Here is a 12,647-nt window from a genome sequence, read left to right as displayed (position 1 = left end):
CCATGTAGAAATGACGATGTAGTATTTGAATAGAAATAAGTAATAACATTGAGGTCTCAAAATACGTATTTCATTATGATTGTGTAATTGCAAGAGCAGCTTTTCCCTGAATTGCAACAAATTGTTCATGCACAGCACAGGTTTAATTTAATTTGGTCTCTGAAAAGCCATTTGTTTGAATAGTTCTAACATTATTACATTTGCTACATTGTTCATTTGCAAGAACCTTAACCTTATCTAAACGTAGAAAAAGTAAACTTTATTCAGCTGGGGTTAACCAAGCCAGTCTACAAAGTGTGAGTGTCCTTTCTTGGACACTGCCCTTTTTTATTCAGCTTCAATAGTAAGCTTTGATCTTTGTCTTCTCTGACTTTTCTTTTTTAGTGGGTTTAGCTGATTACTGGTAATGCAAAGATTTCAAAGAAATAAAGGAATAACATTGCATCAATGATGTAATAGTAAAACATCATTCTGTTTTACTAGTTTTCATAAACTAAGTACATTTTAGAATTAAAATGTTAGTGAAAGTGTATCTTTTCAGTGGTTCTGATGTGAAAGTGTGTTTTGAAGCCAGCCCTTGTTAGTTGTGACTAGAAATATCTGATCTCACAAAAACAGGCTTCTCCAAGAAAGGGGACTGCAAACTGATCTCCTGCAGGTTTGCTTCTTTTGAAACCAATTGCACGGAGTCTGATTACCTATACTGTACTTTCATTTTTGCCATTTAATACAAGTCATATGAAACAACAAAGCCAAAATGAATGTGGAAAAGGAAGTGTTTTTTGAGATTGTGACCTTTTTGAACATTATCTTATATGCACAGATGATTGTAATAGATAGATAGATAGATAGATAGATAGATAGATAGATAGATAGATAGATACTTTATAACATAAGGTAGTAAGAATACCTTATCTGTTTTTTCAATTAGTGTCGAGATAACAATATAAGGTGGTAATTCTAATGTGGTACCAAAGTTCTTTTTTGTTGTTTATGAATGTTTTTGATTTTTCATATTTTTTAAAAATGAAATTTCATATCAAAATTTAAAATAGATTTATTAACATCTGATCAAAATAAAACTATAATATTTTTTAAACTGCCCATTTGTTTGTTCTCAAAACCTTATATTTGACACAAAATAGCTTAGTATTTGTTTGCATTTTTCAAAATGTAAAAAAATGATAAATATGAAATAAACTATTTAAAATGTTATAGTATGTCGCAAATAAAAGCCTTTGTTTATATTTTTAGTTCTTTTGTGTAATAATATTGTAATCAATTTGTTTAACAGAAAAAATATGTATGCTGGAGGGGACAACATACAAATGAATGGAGATACACCCTATGATGGTGGGCACGGAGGTGGAGGTCATCATGTTAGTGAGGAGCTAATGAGAACAGGGAGGTAAAAAGCATCTCTGTCTCTCTCTCATTATACATTGCATGTTATGCAAGAAGGAAATGTATTTGCTTCATCCACTCTTGGATGTTTTCTAATATTTGTAAGAATTTGAAATGGCTTGATTGACTTCTTGCAAAAAAAAATTACGTCATTCAATACATTTTTTCTGTCTGGGGAGCAGCATTTCTTGAGTTAAAGTTCTGGCATGTAATTTTTGTGTAATATTGTATAATACAGTATATTCCATATTTAACATTATATAATATTTTTTATGCTGAAACAATTTTTAACTCATTGCTCTTTTAAAAATTTATCCTCCAGACTTTATTTTCTTAGTGAAGTAAGTGCATGTACTCCAGTTTCTACTGTGTGCCCCATTATAATAATTGTTTTTCATTCTTATCAGATTTTGTGGAGGCCTAATACTAGATATCAAGAGAAAATGTCCATATTTTGCTAGTGACTTTTATGATGCACTGAATATCCAGTCACTGTCAGCAATACTTTTCATCTACTTAGCAACAGTTACCAATGCCATCACTTTTGGGGGTCTCTTAGGAGATGCCACAGAAAATATGCAGGTCAGTCGTGGTATTTTATGCAATGCCTTGAATCGTTATTTCAGTAGCAATTTTTTTTTTGAGTAATTCCATTGATTATTTCCCATCAACTCATGCTTCACCTTAAGTTAAATGTTTGATATACTTAATTTGTTTAATTTCTATTATAATATGGCTATGTTCAGTACAGGTTTTCTTTCCAAATTCAACATGGCACTAGTATAGAGTTAACAGTACAAGTATACTAGTACTATCCATATGCTGTAATATTACCTTGTGTGCACTTTGCATAGTAGGATCTGCTGTTATCTGTTATTTAGTGCAAATCCACCCATCCATTTTCCAACCCGCTGAATCCGAACACAGGGTCACGGGGGTCTGCTGGAGCCAATCCCAGCCAACACAGGGCACAAGGCAGGGACCAATCCCGGGCAGGGTGCCAACCCACCGCAGTTAGTGCAAATCAGTTTCTTGAATTTGTAATCTGATCTTCTGGACCAAATCTATTTTGAAAGGCTACTAATCTAACTTAAAAAAATTGTCAGAAAAGACGACTACTCATTCTGTAGATTTCCTCTTTTGTAAACACACTGGCTTCATATTCATTAAATATGTGAATTTTCTTTATGAAAATTCATTTTTTGTCAGATAATAATTGCATTTACATTAAGTAAAATAGCATTTAATGTCAGCTACATGTTGTACATTTGTCCACTCCCATGTCCATTCATTTTTTGTTTGTTCCTTGCACTGTTACTAGCAGATAGTATACTATTTAATTTAATCTATACTGATAAAATGTACAAGTAGTCAGTTCAGACAAGTGACACTGTATTTAAATAATAAACTAGAGAAAAAAGTACTGATAACTTGAAGAAAAAGAAAATAACATATGAAATTAAAATACTTCATTTTATATATGAGAAGATGAAGAATGCATTTTTCTATGTAAAATGACTTAGTAATCTGGTAATGTTTATTTAAACAAAACATGTCGTACATAGTTACATACTAATTTTATCCTTTAAGTTAGGACAAAGCCTTCCCCAGAAAAGACAAATTGTGTCTTCACATTGCACCTTTATTTGCAGTCATATGTATGTATCAAGACTGTAGCATTCAATAATATTTGATAATAAGCGTAACTGTAATAACAATGAAAGGTAATGTATTAGCTCCTACATCCTTAAAAAAAGGCAATGTGAAGGATACTGTGGAATGAGTTGGTGCCAAGCAGCACAGTTGCGTGATGCAGTTACGTGATCTAGGCAAAAGACAGAGAGAAAGTTCATCCACGGTGAGAGGAGGCTTAAAATCATTCAGCATTTATGGCCACAAATGGCATGACCATAGGTAGACACAATCAAAATTACACAATCACACAAGAAATTTTCGGATTCAACTTTTTATGGTGAATATCTGTTTGTGGTAAATGTACAAGTCAGCAAAACATTATTGTCCAAATTTAGTTGCTGTTAATTTTGTATGGCTTCAGGTAATTATTTTCTTCAACACCAAAATAACAGTCCTGTGGTGCTTTGTGTTGGGGTTTGATACAGAAATTATTTTATACCTAAACTATCATATACATGATCATAAGAGCACAAGATGTTTGCCCAACGAGAGGAGATCATTTAGTCCAACATGATTGTTGGGTTAGCTAACTGCTACAGAAAGCTGACCCAGTACTGCTTCCAGATCATTTTCAAAAGTTATAAGGTTTTCGTATCAACTGCTGATTTAGTAGTTTGTCCCAGTTTGCCACAACACTTTGTGTGAAGAAACGCTTCCTGGCTTCAGTCTTAAATGCACCTTCCCTTAATTTTTATTGATGTCCTTGAATACATGATTTGCTATATAAGTGAAAGAATTCTGCTGGATCAAGTTTATTAGTATAGCCTTTTAAGATTTTTGAAGTCATTGATTAGGTCCCCTGCCGGCCACAGCAGGAAATACCCTTCAATTGATGTTATATCTTTTTGTAGCATGGCGATGAAATGATCAGGACTCTACATGGTACTCCAGATGCAGCCTCATTAGAGTATTATACAGTCTGAGCATAATGTCACTGGTTTGATATTCAGCAAGTTTTATAGTATACCATCTTTTGCTTTTAATTATATTTGTACATTTCTTAGACAATGAGAATGTTGTATCAGCATTAACCCCAAATTAATTTTAGAGGTCTTTTCATACAGCGTTGCTCACATTGTATTTATGTTTAATGTTCTTTTTTCCTCTGTGTAGCATTTTTCATTTTTCTATATTTTAAACTGTTGTCTACTAGTGTTTACCCAATTTTGAATATTGTCTGGGTCTTTTAAATTGATTTTGATGCCTCTCTAGTATCTGCTGTCAGTCCAATTGTAATGTTATCTGCATTTTAAGTTTACTATATATCTGAAAAACATATCAGTTAAATAAGTAGTGATCCAAGCACAGATCCCTGAGGGACTTCGTTGATAATTTCACCCCATGTAGAGTATAATCCTCGTATCTTTTTCTCTCATGAGTTAACTAACTCGAAGTTAAGTTTACTGAGGTACCTCTGATGTCAGCTGCTGCTAGCTTCAAACTAGTCTTCAGCGTGGAAGTATGCATTGCTTTTCTCTACTTTGCCAGTTAATTGTTCAAAAAGTCTAACAAATTGGGGGTTTTCAGGACCTTCTGGTTAGAAACATATGCAGGCTGTTATTTATATTATACAGTTTCAAAGGTTGCATTTCATGGTTTGTAACTGAAGGCAAAGTCAGTTTTCCACCTATCAGGCAAAACTGCAAACATTCTGCAAATAGAAAAAGCCTTCAAATATTACTAATAATGATTAATACTGTATTAGACTAATGTTTATTAAATGAGAATCATCCTGATTCTACAGGTATTAATTTCATTTCCAGAAAGGCTGTTGTGGTGGAAGATTTTTGGTCTGGGTACATTTTTTGGCTTAATTTTAAAAGTAAAATTTTCAGCTTAATTTAAAATTTAATTTGTTAATTTACAGAACCCTTAGCTAATTTGTTTGCAGCATTTATTATATTGAAGTACATTTTTCCAATCTAACTGCTGATTAACAATAAGGCAATTAACAAGGGAACCAATAGTAAAACAGGTAACTTGCTCTGCTCCCATGGCCACCCGTCTGTATTCATGCAGAAGTGTCAGTAAAATATTATAAAAACAAAAAAGAAAAAAAGAATGAAGGACTGAGAACTTCATAAAACATCGATGACATCTTTTCTTTTTCTTTATTTTCTGAAATAAAAGACAAAACATATTACACATGTAGTGGTACCTTTTGGCTTCTAAGTAAGTAAGCACCTGGAGTGAAAAACCTGCAGCTACTTCCACTCTTTAGGAACTCATTATGATACTTCTCTTGTATACTACATTTGCTCTCTTTTTATACTTATAATACAGAGACACTCGGCAAAACTGGAGTATATTAAAAACTATTTATCCCCTGATGTTACTTTTTTGCAATATAAAATATTTTTGACTAAGAGTCTGTCTTTGTTTTTTATAGGGTGTTTTGGAGAGCTTCCTGGGTACAGCAGTTTCTGGAGCAGTCTTTTGTCTTTTTGCTGGTCAGCCCCTAACTATTCTCAGCAGCACTGGTCCTGTACTAGTATTTGAAAGGTTACTGTTTACTTTCAGTAGGTAAGTGAACACCTCATAGACATCTATGAGTGAAAGGAAGTGCAGTATCAGCATGCATCTTAACAAAGAAGAAAGGTGAAAATCAGTTGTGTAACTCTAGAGCCAAAACAATTTTTCCTGGCTAAGCATAACCCACAGCAGGACAATAAAATTGTTATTCAAATTAGCTGAAATGAAAATGTTGCACCCTTGGTCTTAGATGAGATTCTGCTTTGGCCAGTACAAAACATTGTGTGCGCTACCGCTGGTGATGTTCTCTGTTAGACCCGCCAGACTACTGGTGACTGATGGGAATTGTAGTCCCTGTATCTGCGCTGGTTTTTGGGTTTCACCCCTCTAATTACATCCTTCTTAACCCAGTATATCATATAGCCTACATTTTAAGTTGGACCAACTGCAGCAGACATGCAGAATCTTGTGCGAATTGGTCCAGAGGTTTTTGAGTGATTGGCAAGCAAACAAACAGACTTACATCTTATAATTTTATTTATATAGATAAATTGTGGAAAGATTTAGACAAATCACTGGACATCAGTGCCTGTCTTGAATGGGGTACTACCTTTACATACATTTGACTACACTTTGTTCCAAAGTAAAATGTATTTAGTTAGTGTTTCAAAATTTCCAGACAGACATTTGTAAATGTTTTGAAGTGCATGGCAGATCTTTCCAGTAATACAGCATGCAGTGTGTTAATGGAAATGCATCTCAGATATGTGTGATTAGCAGGACTATTAAAATGGCATACTTAAAAAAATGGTGGTATTTTGGAACATTTAAATTGCTGGGGGTGGTTCTGTAAAACAGAATGTTGAGAACCCCTTGTTTAGATTATGTGATTGAGCTGTGCTGTAACAAGACAAGTAAGACAGCAAACCTTATGTGCACTGACATCATCTTAACTTAAATTTGCCAAAAACAACCTCATAGCCTATTGGTTCATCTATTTCACTCAATTTTAAAAATGTGTTCCATTTTTTTTTTCTTTCCTTATTTCTTATTTAATGGTAATATTTTTGGCTAAGGCTACAGATGTAGATGGTTCTTAATTTAATTTATTTTGAGTAATGTAGAAGGACAGAAGACATATGTGATGTCATACCAATTAAATATATTTCTGATTTTCTAAAGAATCAACAATACAAATTTCCTTTGAGTAAAATCAGAATAGAGATAAAGAAGATTCTTTGTACAGTAATTACTATTTTGTTTTTTTTTTGTTTTGCAAAACACAAGCTTCACAAGCTTAGACCCTTAAAGATACAGACCCAAGAAATATTAAGATTATGAAAAGAAAATGTAGGGGTTTTGGGGACACAGATAACAAAGTATTTGAAAAGTACAAGTTTTAATGGCCTGATAAATGGTATTGTCAAAAATTTTAAAACCTATTAAAAACAGTTGATATAGTGATAATTAAGCTTATTTTGTCAAGCCACAGTGTTCACTTGCCCACTTGTTTTGTTTAGCCAGCTGGAGATGTTTGCATGTGCTTCAGGATGTAGAAAGCCTAAAGCAACTATGGATTCTCAGTACCACCATGCTCAGTGAACAAAAGAAACATTTAACTACATTTAAGAAAAAAACTGTCCAGCATGTTAGTTTAACATATACAGTATGTGTGCTATAAATCATTACATTTGTTTGTGATCTACAACTAGATTGCTAGTTGATGCTACAAATTATGTTAACATTTGTAAGTCCTGCTTATTAATGATTACTGTATAAAAATGATTTTTTATGTTTAAAGAAGGTCTTTTTTGCCTTTTGCTCCATTTATGTTATCACATGACAGAAAAAAAGTAAAGATTATGAACTGGTTAGCTCTTGATTGACATCGACTTAATGAACTTAACCATAAATGAGTGAGGGTAATAGAGACTGAGCTCTGTTGAGCTACATTAGGTTGATCAGCCTGTTCTCAACATATTTTTTATGTTCTTATTTTCGTACTATTAACTCTTTGAATTACCAAATTATTTTTTAAGATGTACAACACACTTACAATATTTCTGTGTATAAATATACTGTACATGCATGTAATGTTTGATGGTGTCCTTTTTTGTCTTTTTCAGCGATAATGGATTTGACTACCTTGAATTTCGGCTGTGGATTGGGCTCTGGTCAGCCTTCCTTTGCTTTGTCTTGGTTGCTACTGATGCCAGTTTCCTTGTACAGTACTTCACCCGATTCACAGAAGAAGGCTTTTCTTCACTAATCAGTTTTATCTTCATATATGATGCCTTTAAGAAGATGATCAAGCTGGCACACTATTATCCTATTAATTCAGAATACAAAGTGGACTATATAACACAATATGGCTGCTCCTGCATGCCACCTCTATCAGGTAAGGCAAAAAAAGTAGACAGCTCCTAGCAAACAGAAGTTTTTCTACTGAATTCGGTTGAAATAAGCATGATTTAAAAAAATAAAATCTTTTAATGGTACAATACAACTAATAATGCAACATACTTTTACTATAACATTTATTAAGATATTTCTTTATTTCATTTAATAATTTGCCTCGGATACTGGCATATCTCAGACATTTCTATGTATAAGGTTTGTAAAAATTATTGTTCAGTACAGTGAATAAAAAACCTGATAATATAAATTGTACAAATGCAAACTGACTATCACATCCATGCAGAAATTACATTTCCAATATTAATATTTTCCTTTATAAATAAGTCATGTATTTCTCTTTGGCATAAGCCTATTAAATATCTACTCACTATCCACCTTAGAGTATTGTTAACTAGGCAAGACTTTTGGTACTCAATTGTGTTTGCTTTTCCAAATACCAGCTTAACATTCACTGCTTCCTTGTTTACTCAGATAACTTGTTTGGAACCTATGGTGTCTCCTCTGCCATGAGTGTCTCATACAAAGGCTAAGCACAATATCATTTCTTATAACTCATGAACTTGAGAGTGATTTATAAAGTTTAAGAAGTACATTTTTCATTACCAAATTATATAGCTGCTTGGGTTTAAGCACAGTTGCTTGAAATTTTATTAGATAGATAGATAGATAGATAGATAGATAGATAGATAGATAGATAGATAGATAGATAGATAGATAGATAGATAGATAGATAGATAGATAGATAGATACTTTATTAATCCCAATGGGAAATTCACATTATCCAGCAGCAGCATACTGATACAATAAATAATATTAAATTAAAGATTGATAATAATAGTAATGCAGGTGGAAAACAGACAATAACTTTGTATAATGTTAAATGTTAACGTTTACCCCCCCCCCCCCGTTATTATTGGTTGTGCAAGAAATAATTAGAAATAATTTAAATAAGCTCAAGCTTGCCTCTGTCATAGATAGGAAGGAACACAAAATAAGACTGAGTCCAGTATTTTCTTCTTTATTTAAAGTGAGACATCCAAACTATGACATATTTAAGCTGATGGTGTTAAAATATTAAAAAACTAAGTAAAACGAAGTGATCATAAATAATCATTTTAAGGTTGGAAATGGCAGCACAGTGTTTATCACTCAGTTCTGGGTTCAAATCTCTGACCGATTGTGTTCGGCAAGATTTTTGCATGGTCTTACTATGTCCTTATGGATTTACTGCATGTTCTGTGGTTTCTATTTTTTTTTCCTTACTGCTTTCTGCCATGTATTCTACATGAAATATTGCTTTGTTTACTCAGCCATTTACAGATTAATTTGCCATGTGCAATGGATTGAGTAATTGATTTTCCTCCAATATCCCAAAAGCTCTAAACTGGCCTCATACCAAGAAGCATGAATGTAAGTACAGTCATATGAAAAGGTTTGGGAACCCCTCTCAGCCTGCATAATAATTTAATCTACTTTCAACAAAAAAGATAACAGTGGTATGTCTTTGATTTCCTAGGAACATCTGAGTACTGGGGTGTTTTCCGAACATTTTTAGTGAAGCAGTATTTAGTTGTATGAAATTAAATCAAATGTGAAAAACTGGCTGTGCAAAAATGTGGGTCCCCTTGTAATTTTGCTGATTTGAATGCATGTCACAGCTCAATACTGATTACCTGCAACACCAAATTGGTTGGATTAGCTCGTTAAGCCTTGAACTTCATAGACAGGTGTGTCCAATCATGAGCAAAGGTATTTAAGGTGGTCAATTGCTAGTTGTGCTTCCTTTTGACTCTCCTCTGAAGAGTGACAGCATGGGATCCTCAAAGTAACTCTCAAAAGATCTGAAAACAAAGATTGTTCAGTCACATGGTTAAGGGGAAGGCTATAAAAAGTTGTCTCAGAGGTTTAAACTGTCAGTTTCAACTGTAAGGAATGTAATCAGGAAATGGAAGGCCACAGGCACAGTTGCTGTTAAACCCAGCAGGTCTGGCAGGCCAAGAAAAATACAGGAGCGGCATATGCACAGTATTGTGAGAATGGTTACAGACAACCCACAGATCACCTCCAAAGACCTGCAAGAACATCTTGCTGCAGATGGTGTATCTGTACATCGTTCTACAATTCAGCGCAATTTGCACAAAGAACATTTGGCAGGGTGATGAGAAAGAAGCCCTTCCTGCACTCACGCCACAAACAGAGTCGCTTGTTGTATGCAAATGCTCATTTAGACAAGCTAGATTCATTTTGGAACAAAGTGCTTTGGATTGATGAGACAAAAATTGAGTTATTTGGTCATAACAAAAAGTTCTTCGCATGGCGGAAGAAGAACACCGCATTCCAAGAAAAACACCTGCTACCTACTGGCAAATTTGGTGCAGGTTCCATCATGCTGTGGGGCTGTGTGGCTAGTTCAGGGACTGGGGACCTTGTTAAAGTCGAGGGTTGGATGAATTCAACCCAGTGTCAACAAATTCTTCAGGATAATGTTCAAGCATCAGTCACAAAGTTGAAGCTACGCAGGGGTTGGATATTCCAACAAGACAATGACCCAAAACACAGTTCGAAATCTACAAAGGCATTCATGCAGAGGGAGAAGTACAATGTTCTGGAATGGCCGTCACAGTCCCCTGACTTGAATATCATCGAAAATCTATTGGATGATTTGAAGCAGGCTGTCCATGCTCAGCAGCCATCAAAATTAAATGAACTTGAGAGATTTTGTATGGAAAAATCGTCAAAAATACCTCCGTCCAGAATCCAGACACTCATCAAAGGCTATAGGAGGCGTCTAGAGGCTGTTATATTTGCAAAAGGAGGATCAACTAAGTATTAATGTAATATCTCTGTTGGGGTGCCCAAATTTATGCACCTGTCTAATTTTGTTATGATGCATATTGCATATGTTCTGTTAATCCAATAAACTTAATATTACTGCTGAAATACTACTGTTTCCATAAGGCATGTCATATATTAAAAGGAAGTTGCTACTTTGAAACTTCAGTCAATGATAAACAAAAATCCAAAGAATTAAGAGGGGTTCCCAAACTTTTTCATATGACTGTATGTGTGAGTCTTGTGATGGACAGGCCTATATCCCCCAAAGTCCTCATCTAAATTAAGTTTAAAAATGTATGTTTTTTCGTATATTTTTGTTTCATGAAAGTTAATTTTCAGCATGCTTCAGTTCATATAAATTTTAACATGACAGAATGGGTGTTCTTGCTTCTTTGGTTGAATGGGTTAGGTTTGGATTGATTTCCTATTATTAGGGTCAAATTTCCTCCTTATTAGCTATATCAAAATCTTGAAATATATCCTATATCCCATACATTTTTAAATCTGCATTTTATTGGAAAAATAGAAAATGCCTTACCCACACCCATATTTTACACTGTAGTTGCAAAAGAAACAAAATAATACTGACATAAATTTAGAAAATGTGGTATTAATCCAGATGTAGTTAAACAGTTGTCTTGCTTAACCTTAACAGAAACAAAAGGGCAACAATGTATTGTACAGCCTGCTTAAGAAGAGGTAAATGAAATTTCTATTTCAGTTATCCATATGAGCATCTGTGCTAAATTCATGTATAATGAATATGATTTCTCCTTTTTCTACTAAAGACTGGAAAAACGTGTGCAGTTTAACATATGATTTACATGTTTGCATTGGGTGAATAAACATATTAACATGTAGAAACTGCTAAGAAAACTTGTATTTAAAGTAATTCAATTTATGGAATGAGAGATAAATTACCAGGGCACTGATTTAGCTGTTTATATTAAGTGTTGCTGTTAAAGCTATAGAAATATCATTTCTTTCTTGGCAATGGTGAAAGCACAATTATTAAATACTATGTCATAACCTGTATAATTATTAAAAGTTTCTTATGCATACCTTTTATTTTAGTAACATTTAATCAATCATTAAATGTCTCCACCAGATGTTTTAATAAATGGAAAATATAATGATGTTTTGGTTTTCTTAACTGGCAACATGAATTGTAAAGTGGTGATGTGAAGATATGTTTGATGAATTCCATAGTCAAATGGTGGTCGTTTGGATGAATCTATGGTGTGTGCAAAGGCAAGAATTATATGTTTTTTCTTTACAGCATAAAAAAGACAGCCTAAAATGAAGAAACACATGGGATAATAGTTTCAAAACATATAGTAATGCATGGCAAGGATGCCAGAAATGGCAATAAGCAAAGGTGTTTGGAGTAGAAAATAAGTCATGAAGTGGTGTTTAATGTGGATCTGGTTTCAGTGGCTGTTTTTAATGGAATTTGTTAGCTGAAAAAATACTTTAGTCAAAAGCACAACTGCAACATTTTGTCATCATTCAAAATCTGGCAAACTTGTTTCCTAAAATTGTTAATTTTAGACATTTTGTCTTTAGTTCAGTGTTTCTGTTTGTATTTGTGCCTATGAATGATTGTGCTCTTTCTAGTTGGCTTCTTTCCCCTCCAGTACTGTATCTGTGTAACCATAATTTTAATCTGTGCAAAATGTGGGAATTAAAAGATTAAGATTCCTTATTTTGTCTTTACAGCCCTCTCATTTGGTGCTGTTTTGTTTGCTTGCTTGTTGTTTAGTCTTGATAGAATCCTAGGTGACCCTATTCTCCCATTTATATTCTTTATTATGTAGACCTTA

General features: G+C 33.7%; 1 protein-coding gene across 6 annotated transcripts in view; it reads left to right on the top strand.

Moving 5' to 3' along the window:
- The window catches only part of slc4a4a (solute carrier family 4 member 4a), a 285,556-nt gene that overhangs the window by 214,650 nt on the left and 58,259 nt on the right, over window positions 1-12,647 (top strand). For all 6 annotated transcript variants that reach the window (XM_051929546.1, XM_028805563.2, XM_051929545.1 and 3 more), the window contains 4 exons: window positions 1,295-1,408; window positions 1,812-1,986; window positions 5,489-5,622; window positions 7,698-7,969. In XM_051929546.1, coding sequence (XP_051785506.1) covers window positions 1,295-1,408; window positions 1,812-1,986; window positions 5,489-5,622; window positions 7,698-7,969 — 695 coding nt within the window. The remainder of the gene's footprint in view (window positions 1-1,294; window positions 1,409-1,811; window positions 1,987-5,488; window positions 5,623-7,697; window positions 7,970-12,647) is intronic.

Source organism: Erpetoichthys calabaricus, chromosome 7 (assembly GCF_900747795.2).
Source record: "Erpetoichthys calabaricus chromosome 7, fErpCal1.3, whole genome shotgun sequence".
Taxonomy (NCBI): Eukaryota; Metazoa; Chordata; class Cladistia; order Polypteriformes; family Polypteridae; genus Erpetoichthys; species Erpetoichthys calabaricus.
Note: the sequence above shows the minus strand (reverse complement) of the source record. Positions and strands in the feature narration are given on the sequence as shown.